At 43.8% G+C, this 14,069-nt stretch overlaps 1 protein-coding gene across 4 annotated transcripts in view; it reads right to left on the bottom strand.

Moving 5' to 3' along the window:
• MYBPC2 (myosin binding protein C2) overlaps window positions 1-10,814 on the bottom strand; it is a 68,236-nt gene extending 57,422 nt beyond the window's left edge. For 2 of the 4 annotated variants that reach the window (XM_083469481.1, XM_083469482.1), the window contains exon 1: window positions 10,514-10,814. In XM_083469481.1, coding sequence (XP_083325607.1) covers window positions 10,514-10,565 — 52 coding nt within the window. In that variant the 5' untranslated portion in view covers window positions 10,566-10,814. Of the gene's footprint in view, window positions 1-8,601; window positions 8,756-10,513 lie in introns of those variants that run through there. The other 2 variants (XM_083469483.1, XM_083469484.1) reach the window with 2 other exon arrangements.
• Between the last annotated feature and the right edge of the window lie 3,255 nt (window positions 10,815-14,069).

Here is a 14,069-nt window from a genome sequence, read left to right as displayed (position 1 = left end):
TTAACCTGAAGCACCACTTTAGCTAATGGGGCCTCCTGCTGTTGTTGCGCCGCCAGAGCACAATTTCTGTTCTCATCCTGAAGCAAAGTTCTTAACCCGAGGTAATATTTCTGGGTTAGCGGAGTCTGTAACCTGAAGCGTATGTAACCTGAAGCGTATGTAACCTGAAGCGTATGTAACCTGAGGTACCACTGTAGTTAATTCTGACCCCCTGACCCCACTGCCCCACTCACTTTCCCATGATTACTCAACAGAAAGGTATTCTGCCACAAAAACTTATGGAATATGCAGCAATGGTGAAACTTACCGGAAGAATAAGAAATCAAGCTAAGCTTTTTATAAAAGAATGGAAATGGTTTATTGCAGATAAATTGTAAACAGATAAGAACACGGGCAGGATTATTGTAACAACCTGCAGTTTCATAAGAGTATATATTTAAAGATGAATAAATGAGCAAATTAAGTTAATTTGGATATGCAGAGGTTATTAAAAATAAATTTAAGGAACCGCAGAAAGAGGGGGAAGGAAGTCAAGTTTTGAAATGTCAAGGTGAATGTAAAGTTAGTGAAATGTATAAACCTGAAAAGTAGGAAGGAAGGAAGGAAGGAAGGAAGGAAGGAAGGAAGGAAGGAAGGAAGGAAGGAAGGTATTCTGCGCATACTAAGTATAACGTCATAATAAATGCCCAGGAAACAAAAGTCCTACTGGGCACCTTAAATATAAATATAGTAAATAAAGAGCAAAATAAACTGGGTGTTAAAATCAGCCTGCAGTCCTAAACCAGCGTACTTAAAATTCATCTCCATCAAAATCAATAAGACTTTGTCAGAGAAAATATTACATGGGAGCCTTAATATGAAATACACCATTATTTCTTTAACTTGTAGGGCACGGTTTGGTTGACACCACCAGAAGCACACTTTGCCCAGAGGAGGGTTTAGGGGAGCACGACCGGTTCGCCCGCACTGGGCGCCAAGCTGAGAGGAAGCTGCAACAATGATGAACAGAAGGCGAGAGGGGAGGGCGCCCCAAATTTTGGCATCACATAGGGCACCACTGAAATTCTAAAGCCCAAAGTCCCCCCCCTGCTTTGCCTATCATGTGCCCCTTTGGTATTTACCCCATAGCGCCTCCGTTCCCAGCTTGCATCCCTCCTATTGGCTCCTCTGAATCAGGGCTTGTCAGAATTTTGTTAGTGAGTCTGCTGAAGCTGTTGTTCTGCCAGCTTCAGAGCTTTCTCTCCAGGGTGTCTATAAGTTATAACTCTCGACGGGGTTGGAACTGGATGCATCTTGTGCCTAATGCACATGCATTTAAATGCTCACAGCAGGAACGTTGAGGTGCCAGCAGCACAAAACCTGCCATCTGGCCATTACACAATGCTGGTGAGAGGCCCATGTTAAACTGTTGATAACAGATTAAAAGACAATCACTATGTTTTTCTTGCATCTCTTTAACCATTATATATATATATATATATATATATATATATATATGCACACACATGCACAAATGTTATGCAGATTGCCAGCATCTTTCGTCCTCTTTTTTTGGCAATGCCTTTATTGCAAGTGGCCATTCTGCCAAGTATCCTCTGATGAGCCTTCTGTAACACTGGTGGGCACCTTTCAGTCTTATTTTGTAGTGACAGCAGCAAAAGCACTAAAAAAAATGGCTGGGGGCTGCCATTTTAATTCCCCCCAATTTTCCCCAGTGTCGCAAAGCACCTAATGTAGTTCTTATGTACTGAGTTGAATAGGATCCAAACTGCAGCAGTCTGATTGGTCCTAGAACAATAGGATCCAAAATGCAGCAGTCTGATTGGTCCTAGAACAACGCAGCAGTATGATTGGTTGGCAGGAACCACCCAATCCTGCTCCAGATAGAAGTGAATCCACAACCTGATTGGCTTACAGTAGAATTCCGGAATTAGCCAATCATGTGCAGCCCATTGTGTAAATAATGTATATAAAGCAGATACTGTGAGGGGACTTCCATTCATTCCTCCTCACCACTATGAGCTGAATAAAGAGCATGAAATCACTTTGCGACTCTGAGTATATTTCAGTAGTGTTACTCCAGGGCATTGTGGGAAATTCCCCAATGTATCCTCTCAACAGAATTAAGGAGTATCCCGATCAGCTGCTCAGAATGGGGTTGGTTAGGGCCACATGGCTTGCCACATAGAATCACAGAACTGTAGGGTTGAAAGGTACCACAAGCGTCGTCTAGTCCAACCCCCAGCAATGCAAGAACCTTTTTGCCCAGTGTGGGTCTCAAACCTACAACCCTGAGATTAAGAATCTCATGCTCTACCAACTGAGCTATCCCAGCTGGTTCATATGGTAGTAAGACAATGCCTGCCATCACAGACCTACATATATATCTTCCTCTTTTCTCACCCCCTCTGCTGCCAAAGTCCATTGCCTCTCCCGGCAATACATCTATCAGAGGCGATGACGGGATCAGGGAAATCTAAGTGATGAGCTTTTCCAGGACTGTTCCACTTCAGGGTAAAGGGGTGTGCTTGTGTGATGTATCAGCGTTCCTCCATGGGAAGAAAATTCCATAAAGCAAGCAAACTAAGCATAGATATAAGGGGTTGGACGCAACACCAGTCATACTCATGGCCGACCCATTGAAATTAATGGGCATGAACCAGAGGCCTTTTTTACTAGGAGTTTTAGGTGCAGAGATACCAAAGGAACAGAAATGATTATTTATGTATGTGACAACAGCAGCGCGGATACTGCTGGCCCAGAGATGGAAAGAAGATAAAGTCCCGACCAGAGACGAATGGCTGATGAAGATGATGATGGACTACGCTCCCAACTCCAGTGTCATCACTGTCAAAAGGGCCCAAACAATCAGTGCTCTGAACAGCTGGTTCATCCTGGAAATAAGTTTGGTTCTCTTGGAAAGTTGTTTGTCTGCCCAAAGAGTGGTGAGTGTGGATCCTCGACTGGCTCTCTACTCTGCCTCTCATGGGTCTTTAATGGAGGTGAGATTTGAACTGGGAACTTGGTTTCCTGATAGGGTGCATTTCCCAAAAAGGGCATAAATTTGCAAGTGCTATTAAAAAGCAGAGACATCACCTTGCCAACAAAGCTCCATATAGTTCAAGCTATGGTTTTCCCAGTAGTGATGTACGGAAGTGAGAGCTGGACCATAAAGAAGGCTGATCGCCAAAGAATTGATGCTTTTGAATTAGGGTACTGGAGGAGACTCTCGAGAGTCCCATGGACTGCAAGAAGATCAAACCTATCCATTCTTAAGGAAATCAGCCCTGAGTGCTCACTAGAAGGACAGATCCTGAAGCTGAGGTTCCAATACTTCTCATGAGAAGAGAAGGCTCCCTGGAAAAGACCCTGATGTTGGGAAAGATGGAGGGCACAAGGAGAAGGGGACGACAGAGGACGAGATGGTTGGACAGTGTTCTCGAAGCTACAAACATGAGTTTGACCAAGCTGCGGGAGGCAGTGGAAAACAGGAGTGCCTGGTGTGCTCTGGTCCATGGGGTCACAAAGAGCCAGACACAACTAAACAACAACAAAAAGTTATGTGTATAGATGCACATTCAGAAATAATAGCTGTCATTTAAATAGAAATATCTCTGACCCATCTGATGCCTGGGTGCTAACTGCTGATGGGCAACTTTGAGGCTCCCATTCTCCCTTCCTGGGGTTTTTTTATCTTTAAACTAGGTGGCCGGACAGCCCTTCAAATAGAGGATACTTTCACATATAAGATTGCCCTCTAACAGTCCTTCAAACAGATGGGACAACCACTTTCACTACCTCTGAAACAGAGGCCTGTCCTCACTCAGGTAGAACACTTGGTTACCCTACTTCTAGGCTCAAAGCTCACACTCTCTTTTTTTTAAATTACATCTTTACTGGTTTTTCAATTAATTTACAGCCATCGTTTTCATACACACCAACATCCACAATTTACAATTGAACACAATAAAGATTCCACCATTGAACATGTATGCATAAACAAAAAGGAAAATGAAAATTATGTCACTTATCTACTTATTTTGTGGTTACTTTGTTTGCACCGGACTTCCTTCCACCTCTTACTTGGGTCCATAGAATTCTATGTTATATGCCTTTCCTATCGTATCTAATATTCCATTTACCATCTTTTCCACTGTTTCTACTAGATATCTTTACAAGGGTCATTCTAGCCCAGCCAAAAATTGTTAAATCGCCGCAGTAATCTTCCAGATATATATTTTTTAATTATTCCAATTGTTGTTAAATTTTTGGTACTCTTGGGTCTCTTAACTGCCCTGTCAGCTCACATTTTCAACCAGCCATGCCAGCTCTCAAGAATTCATTTCTGTTTTAGCCAACCAGCTAAAAGCTTTTTGCTTTCTGGATATTGTTCTCTCTTTTTTTTTAGCCAAAATTAGGTCATCAGCAAATGTTTCTTTAATACATTTAACCCCTGCCCCTGTCTATCAAATACACACGCACACAGAAGCCCCCCTTCAAAAAATAATCTGCAAAAAACTGACCACCTCTCCCCTCCCCTTACCCCTGAAAGATGACGCCTTCTTCCTGGTCTTGTGCTCCCCAAGTACCGTAGAACTACACCACTTTCCTGCTTACCCCTTTATGCTGGGCTGATTGCACCTGCTAGGTGATACTGATGTGCGATGCATCTTGGCACAGAGGCATGGAAAGGCTGACTCCATCCCATTATCCACCCCTCCCAGGCTCTGACGCAATGGCTGTTGGTCCTGGGGCGACATTCCCTCAACCTCATCCATGCCACCTTCTCTCCAAACCACTCCCACTGGCATCTTGCACCCTCTAACAGAAGGCATTTCTGCTCCACCAATTGCATAAGCACGAGGCGAGAATCACGTGTGATGTCCTGTGTGGTGGGAGGTTGCAAGAAAGGTCATCGGATCCAACCCTCTGCTCCAGCGATCAGCCCGCAGTGGGTCAGGAGCAGAGAGCAGGAGCAACAGTATACAACCACGAGGGTCTGCAGAACAGAGAGCTTGAGTAAGTGAGCCAGGTTACGTGCTCCGATGCCCCCCCTAGGGTCAAACCAAGGTATTGCACTTCCCCCAAGCAAAATTGGAAAAGTGCATTTCAGGATCGCTTGCACAGTGTCTCAGAGGAGAGTGGGGGGGGGGGGCAATTTAGGTTCTCCTTGGTCTGTGACAACTCCCACTTGTAAGTGGATGGGGTTATTTTAGCTGCATCAGGACACAAATTTGGAGAATGAGCCCGATATTAGTATATAGGTTCTGGGGTTATTACAATCAGTAAAATGGATTACGTTTTCTCCTCCGCTTGTCAAGATGTATTGTAAGAATAACAAACGTCTATCCTTTCCCCACTCTTTTAATAATAAATAATTATTATTATATTATTATTATTACTTATACGCCACACATCTGACTGGTTTGCCCCAGTCACTCTGGGCGGCTTCCAGCAAAATATAAAAACTTAACTAGTTGGATCCCACCTTCAAAGTGTAATCAAATAATCAGCTAGTTCAACCGATTAAAAAAAATTCTATCGACTAAAAAGTTAATGCCAAAAGGTGTTCCAATTAATTGGGTGGGGTTTAGTTGTTGTTTTAAGTCACTTTTAATACAAATATGGCAGATGGGCAATTTTAAAAAGGATTTGCTTTTTTGCTTCAGAACGATAGTTTTCACTCAAACGCAGAATTATGCGTATCTAACTGATTGATTAATCAACTACTGGAATGAACTAAATGTCATGCAACCGAGGCTACAGTCTCCCCAGGGAGTAAGTCCATGAAACTCAGTAGACTTTACTTTGCAGTAAACATGCTAAGATTGCACTGTAAGACTTTTTTGCAAGCCGCTTTGAGGTTTTCTACAATCAAGCGCAGTATATAAATTTCGTGAAGTAAAAAACATAAATAAATACGACTGCAATCCCTGTACACACTTCTCCAGGACTAGCTGAGCTGAGCGGAAAATTGCGGTGTGAACCCCCTCTTAACTACTAGTTTGTTTTTGATTTTCCTGAAGGAAAAACTCTGGTACTTGGAGACTTAAGAGAGGAGTTAAAGAGATAAAAGGTTTTAAATTTACAGAACAAAATTGGTAAAACAAAGGATGTGTCAGGAGACAGAATTCTTCCTAGAAACACTTATATTTATATATTAAATTCAGTGGATGTTACAGACTTCTAAACAAGGCAGTGAACATACAGCTTTTCAATTATTTCACTTCAATTCCTTAAACTGATTTGTATAGGTGCTACAACTTAATAATACTTTGGTTCTTATACAAGATGATACTTTCTGTCAGTTTCCCAGCCTTCTATATTACACACTCCCAAGCAGTGGCGTAGCGTGGGGGGTGCAGGGGGGGCCGGCCGCACCGGGTGCAACATCTGGGAGTTAGGGTTAGGGGGCGCAAATTACTTGCATTGCCCCGGGTGCTGACAACCCACGCTACGCCACTGCTCCCAAGGCTCCTCTAGCAGTATAACAGACCCAAAGGATCACCACACCCTCTCCTGATAGTTTGGGGGTTGCATTGCGAGGCTTCTTGTAACTGGGCGACATTGCTAGTAAATGCAACACAGCTAGTCAATTTAACCCACAACAAATGCTTTGCCCTAACTTGAGAAAGGTTCAAACGGTGCAAAGGAAAGGCTCTCAGAACCTGCTGCCCCATCCTGGGATCGTAGGTTTGGCTTGGCTTGCCCGCAGGAGTCCTGCCGGTTACTATTATGAGAAGGGAATTCGCTTTGCACATTTTGACCGCTAGATTAAAAATTTCCTGCAGTCAGACTTCTCTAGTGATCAGGATGCCGGTGGGTGACTGACATCCAAGCGCCCTTATATACAGATACGAGAGATGATTTATTAGCTGTGAACGAAGGATCGGAGTATATATCGAGGCAAAGAAGTATCAGCTGTCATAAGTGATGTAGCCATCTGTTGACGGTGGGGGGGTGCAGAAAGGAGGGAGAGATGGTTGCCCCTCGTCTCATTATTTCTATACGTGTCAATATATGTGTGTGGACAATATTGAAATTTAATTTCCATCATAATTTCCATATCATCATCGTCATTATTACTATTAGCAATGGCCACGCTAATATCAATATACATCCATTTTACAAAATAACACTGAAATTAAAGAGGGAAGGAGATACCGGAATAGAATTTATTCAGCCTGAAATGTACCAGTCAAAATATTTGCAAGCGGCACTGAAAAACAAAAGTGGAAAAAGTAGACCTCTCCACGTGCTCTGTTCTTAAGAATTCGCCTTGCTTTTAAGTTCAGTTGAAATTTCTTGGGATCCGTAAATTATAATAAACACAAAGAAGCATAACCACACACACAAAAGAGAAGCTCAGAGGGGAAGGATTTGAACCTGGCTCCTAATCTGACAATCTAACCGCTACTCTTCACTGTTTTTCTTGATAAGTCTTTTATAGGGAGGCGAGATTCTTAGCTAGGGGAACAAAAACTGATACGAGGTCTCTTCTCTCCCTTTCTCTCATATTTTAAGGTATATTCCTAATTGCAAACAATTTGCTCTTGCTTGTTTCAGCCTCTTAGAATGCAATGATGGGGGGGGTGCCTTGTATTTTATTTGAGGCAGCAACAGAGAATCCATATTTTGGGGTGTTTTAGAACCATGCTTGGCACTCTGCCACACCTCTTTGCAGCCCGTCTCTAGTTGCCCCTTCCATGCGGGATGTGTGTGTCTTTGCAAACGACCCACCTTTGGTGGGCCTGATGTGCCATTTCCAAATATTTCCTGGAGCAGTTTGGAAGGAACACACACAAGAGAGAGGCAACGAGCGCAGTTCTCTGCTTAACATTTGTCCGAGATCTGAACACACCAGGCCCGCACGATCTAAGAGTGGCTTTATTCCAACCACAGATTCTTCGATTTCCATTCTTCGTTAGCAAGGACCGCGCAAGGCAGCTCAGAGGCGACTGAAGCCTCACACGGAAGCATGCACAAAAGGCAGATTCTTACATGCACAGGAGAACCCAAAAACAACGTGATGGAGGGCCCAGGGACCAAAACCACTGTGAGATTGGGGGAAACATCCAACCATCACCACCCTCAATGGGTGACGTCGGGACAGGACTATAGGGCAAGGATTCCTGGGCCCCACTCAGCAGAAATATCACGAGGGTCCCCAAAACACTAGCAGGGATGACTTTACACACTGCAAATTACATAATCTAATACACCGTAGCTGTCAACCTTCCCCTTTTTTGAGGGAAATTCCCTTATTCCAGCACCGCTTCCTGCTGCTATCCCGGATTGTTAGATATCCCGTAGACTGTCCCGGGGACAGGTGAGGCTGCTGATCCCTTATTTTCAAGGCTGCTGATCCCTTATTTTCAAATCTGAAAGTTGACCGCTATGAATACACTGTCTATAGAAGCCCCCTTCCCACTGTACGGTTATTAAATCTGGAGTCTAAAATTACCAAATTGCACCACGGAGCACCCTAACAGGCCCAACATCCACTTTTCTCTCTCTCTCTCCCTCCTTTTTATTTTATTAAAAAGGGTTCTTCAGCATCTCTGCCTAGGTGACCTTTATGACACACCTAAGGACCCTTACCAGGCTTGGCGGGTTCAGGCATGGCTGTAATCTCTGGGCTGATACGCTGTGCCTGTCTGAGTTTGGGATCTCCCTGGAGAATGCACTTGGCTGGGTCGCTTTAAAGACCCAGCAGAGGGGACACTGAGAAGGCGTCACCTGACCCCCGGGGACCATTGCCAAATTCCAGAGCTGTGGCATAAACGTCTTCAAATCCCGGGCTTGGCCTTACTAGAAAAAGAACCCAGCTGGTGGGTTGGGAGGGAGAGGGAAAGGCAGCCGGGAGCCAAGTCAGACTCAGATTTGTTCAAGGGAACAGCACCTCCGTGAAAAGGGGCATAAATATTTCCCAAAACATTGCTCCTTTAAGACACAAAACAAAGGAAATCATATTGGCCACAAGAAAATCCTTTAAAAATAATATTTTTAAAAATGTTTTTTTCCTAATTAAAAAAGAAATTCCTTTCAAAACCCACTGTTTACATACCCACCAACATTTCTCCAATGAAAATAGGGACTTCTATTATTATTATTATTATTATTATTATTATTATTATTATTATTATTATTATTATTATTATTATTACTATTGACACAAAACAAAGGAAACCATATTGGCCACAAGAAAATCCTTTAAAAATAATAATCATAAATATTTTTTTCCTAATAAATGAAAGAAATTCCTTTAAAAATCCACTGTTTACATACCCAACATTTCTCAAATGAAAATAGGGAGAAATTATTATTATTATTATTATTATTATTATTATTATTATTATTATTATTATTTAAACCCCACCCATCTGACCGGGTTGCTCCAGCCACTCTGGGCAGCTTCCAACATATACAAAAACATAATATAACATTAAACATTTTAAAAACTTCCCTATACAGGCTGCCTTCAGGTGTCTTCTAAAGGTTGCATAGTTACTTATCTCCTTGGCTCGGGGGGGGGGGGGTTTTGCAAAACTCCATATCGGCCAACACTTCTCTGATGAAAAGAGGGATATTCCAGGATAAAATCAGAAACCAGGATGGCTTCTGCAAATCCGGAACCGCCTCTGGAAAATACACTTGGAGGGTCTGTGTTTATCATAAAATAACGAGCAAGTTTTTCTGAGTTCTCCAGAATTCTCCATCATCAGCCGCTACCCTGACGAAGAACTCTGGATAATTCAAAAGTTTGCTCTCTAATTTGCTATGTTTTGGTTTGACTTAAAAAGAAAAGGTATTGCCCATCTGCGGATGTCGGAGCCCCTTAAGGCACTGATTAATAAACTAAAGTTGTACATTTGATTTTGATTATTTGTTTCCCCGCCATCCCACAGCTCAGAGAACCTAAAGGTGGCTTAGGTAAAGGTAAAGGGACCACTGACTATTAGGTCCAGTCATGACTGACTGTGGGGTTGCGGCGCTCATCTCGCTTTATTGGCCGAGGGAGCCGGCATACAGCTTCCAGGTCATGTGGCCAGCATGACTAAGCTGCTTCTGGCGAACCAAAGCAGTGCACGGAAATGCCGTTTACCTTCCCGTCTGAGTGGTACCTATTTATCTACTTGCACTTGAACATGCTTTCTAACTGCTAGGTTGGCAGAAGCAGGGACCGAGCAACAGGAGCTCACCCCGTCGCGGGGATTCGAACCGCCGACCTTCTGATCGGCAAGTCCTAGGATCTGTGGTTTAACCCACAGCACCACCCACGTTACAGACTTCCAAAGCAGTCTAAAATGCCAGTAGCAAAACAAATCAACACAGCCTAAAAAAAGCAAATAAATTGGTGGAGAGCAGCTAGGAGCAAATAATATGAATGGCCATTAAATTCAAGGCCCAAATTAACAGGGCAGCATTTGAAAGATAATAATGATAACGGGCAAGTGCAGTTATTAGGGCAAGAGTTTACTCTCTAGGGGTGTCACCACAGAGAAGGCCTTACCTTCAGCAGCCAAATATCTGATCTCTAGGCAAGTAGGACATATAACCGCCATGGAAGATCTTCCTTCCAGTGCAAAGGTCCTAGACGTAGTTGGGCTCCGACACCTGTCAATCACAGGCAGTCTTGCCAATAATGATGGCAAATGGAGTTCTCAGTCCCCATGGCCTGGAAAACTGTCACTTTCCTTTCTTCTTCAGATGACATTTGATGGTGCATTAGCCCTGGTAAAGAAAATGTCACTTGCATCCATGCCAGACATTTAAAGCACTCATACCATTTTAACAGTCATGGCTCCCCCACCCCCAATCATCCTGGGAACTGTAGTTCGTCACAGAGCTACAAACTCCATTTCCCAGGATTCTTTGGGGGAAGCCATGACAGTGATCTGTTTTTATAAGACAGCCTTCCTGTTCCTGTACTGCAAGCTTAGCAATTTCCATTGAAACAATGCATTTGTGTGCGTTGTATGCGTTTTCAGGCACACTTCTGTCTATTAAACACATTTTTTTGACATACTGGTTGCAGAGCCTCCAAGTGTCCCTATTTTCCAGGGACAGTCCTGGATTTTCAGAAGCTGCCCTGCTTTCTGATTTGATCCCGAAATGTCCCGCTTTTCTTTAGGACGTCCCTATTTTCCCCACAGAAATCTTGGAGAGTATGGAGTTATGTGACCCCCGAGTCAAGGAACTATACAACCTTTAGAAGACATCTGAAGACAGTCCTATATAGGGAAGGCTTTTTTTTAAATGTTTAATGTTATATTATGTCTTTCTATACGTTGAAAGCAGTCAGAGCAGTCAGGTGGGTGGAATATAAACTACTACTACTACTACTACTACTAATAATAATAATAATAATAATGGAATAAGATAGGACGTCAGCGCTTCGAATCCCCGCGACGGGGTGAGCTCCCATTGCTCGGTCCCTGCTCCTGTCAACCTAGTAGTTCAAACACACACCCAAAAGTGCAAGTAGATAAATAGTTACCACTCCGGTGGGAAGGTAAACGGTGTTTTCGTGTGCTGCTCTTGTTTCGGTGTTCCATTGCGCCAGAAGCGCATGCTAGCCACATGACCCGGAAAAACTGTCTGCGGACAAATGCCGGCTCCCTCGGCCTGTAAAACGAGATGAGCGCCGCAACCCCAGAGTCGTTCGCGACTGGACTTAACTGTCAGGGGTCCTTTACCTTTACCTTTTATGTGGTTGGGGAACAGCATCACACAATTCAGAGATGTGCAGATTTCAAAGGCTGGCTGTGTTTTGGTTCTCATTCCAGTTTGAGAAGTGCACATTCGGTAGTTTCCCTTTGAAACTTAATTTGCTCCCACAAGGAGGCAGTGATGGCCGCCATCTTGGATGGCTAAAGAGGATTATGTAGATCAGGCTTCCTCAAACTCGGCCCTCCAGATGTTTTTGGTCTACAACTCCCATGATCCCTAGCTAGCAGGACCAGTGGTCAGGGATGATGGGAATTGTAGTCGCAAAACATCTAGAGGGCCGAGTTTGAGGAAGCCTGGATTAGATGAATTAATGGAGGTGAAGGCTCTCAGTGGCGCCTGGCCATGATGACTATCCTGTACCTCCACAGTTGAAGGAAGCATGTTTCTGAACATCAGCTGCTGGAAACGACAGGAGGAGCTCTCTCACTTCCCATAGGCATCTCGTTGGCCACTGTGAGAACAGGATATTGGACCAGATGAGCTGTTAACCTGATCTAGCACGGGTCCTATTATGTTCTTAAAATGAAAACAAAAATAAATTTCTCTCCCTACTCCCAGCCATAGGCTCAGACCTAAAAAGTGTCCCTGTTTTCCAGAGACAGCCCCAGATTTACAGAAGCCATCCCGGCATCATGGACTACTGCCATGAAGTCTTGCCATGATAATAACAATAACAATATTAATTTATATGCCACCAGTCACGCTGGGCGGCTTGCAACAATTTATTTTAAAAAAACCACAGTAAAACAGCGAACATTAAAAACCTCCCTAAACAGGACTGTCTTCAGATGTCTTCTCAAAGTCAGATAGTTGTTTATTTCCTTGACATCTTTTTTTTTGGGGGGGGGGGGGCTTCCCAAAATCATACTTTATTTAGAGTTCAACAATAACAAAAAAACCCCACAATAACTACTACATCAATTCATTACAACTGACCAACTTTAACAATAAATAAACAATAGTTGAAAATTACAAAACATCACTTTTAACTTACTCGAGTTTTCATATTTAACCTATTTAACAATATTTAATCTATCTCTTTCTTAGCAGGTCCAAAAGGAAAAGACCAAAGAAAGAGGTACAAAAAGCAAAAAAATAAGAGAGAGAGAAAAATAGAAACAATTAACAAATTTAGAAGATTGACAGGATTCAAATTAAAGTTTATTTCCTTGACATCTGATGGGAGGGTGTTCCACAGGGAGGGCGCCACTACCAAGAAGGCCCTGTGCCTAATTCCCTGTAATTTCACTTCTCATAGTGAGGGAACCACCAAAAAGGCCCTCAGAGCTGGACCTCAGTATCTGGGCTGAATGATGGGATGGAGATGCTCCTTCAGGTATGCAGGGCCAAAGCCTTGTATAATGGCCCTAGTACTCATCTCCTTCTCTGTGTGAGATCCCACAAATGCCACAGCCAGTCGAGAAAAGCCAGTTTGGGGCAAGACAGGTCCACGGAGTGACTCAGTAGAAGGCAGCTTCGTTCACAGCCCAGCTCATCTCCTTCACCTGCATGAACAGTGACGCCAGGTAAGCCTTACAAATGCGACAGGCAAGGCCAAGAATGTAACACCATTACAGAGAAGGGCCTGTCTGTTTCAACAGAGGCCAGGAATAGCCGGCATTCTTGCTCGCGCTGCCAAATTATGGGACAAGGATTTGAAACTTCCTCTTGGAGAAGATAAACGTATCGAAGGGTTGATGGTGGAAGGAGGAGGGAGGGAGTGGGGCAGAACAGCCACGTTTGCCCACTCCCATTCCCTGCCAGGTTCCTGTCAGACCGCCATTGAAAGAAGGGATTCTGGTTGTGGAACTATCCTTCTTGATACACGTAGTTTTTTGGAATCCAGACTTCTGCACGGGATTATCTCAAATTAGGATTTAGTGCCCCCGTGTGGCCACAGGAGAGCATCTTGTTGGGAAGCCATGAGTAAGGGCATGCAAAACTAAAAGCCAGTTTCTTGTACGTATAGCAGAAGAATCAAATGGTAAGAAGTTTCCTAGGTTCCTGGTGTATATGCTCCAGTTGTACCAGGCATGGTCCCTGCTTTCTAGCAGCTATTCCTGATTTACAGCTGACTTTACCCACTTTAAGGGACGCAGGTGGCACTGTGGGTTAAACCACAGAGCCTAGGGCTTACAGATCCGAAGGTCAGTGGTTCAAATCCCCGTGACGGGGTGAGCTCCTGTTGCTCGGTCCCTGCTCCTGCCAACCTAGCAGTTCGAAAGCATGTCAAATTGCAAGTAGATAAATAGGTACCACTCCGGCAGGAAGGTAAACGGCTCCTGTACGCCGGCTCCCTTGGCCAGTAAAGCGAGATGAGCGCTGCAACCGGAGTC

Source organism: Podarcis liolepis (genome assembly GCF_965112155.1).
Source record: "Podarcis liolepis genome assembly, chromosome: 13".
Classification (NCBI taxonomy): Eukaryota; Metazoa; Chordata; class Lepidosauria; order Squamata; family Lacertidae; genus Podarcis; species Podarcis liolepis.
This window is presented reverse-complemented; position numbering and strand designations above follow the sequence as displayed.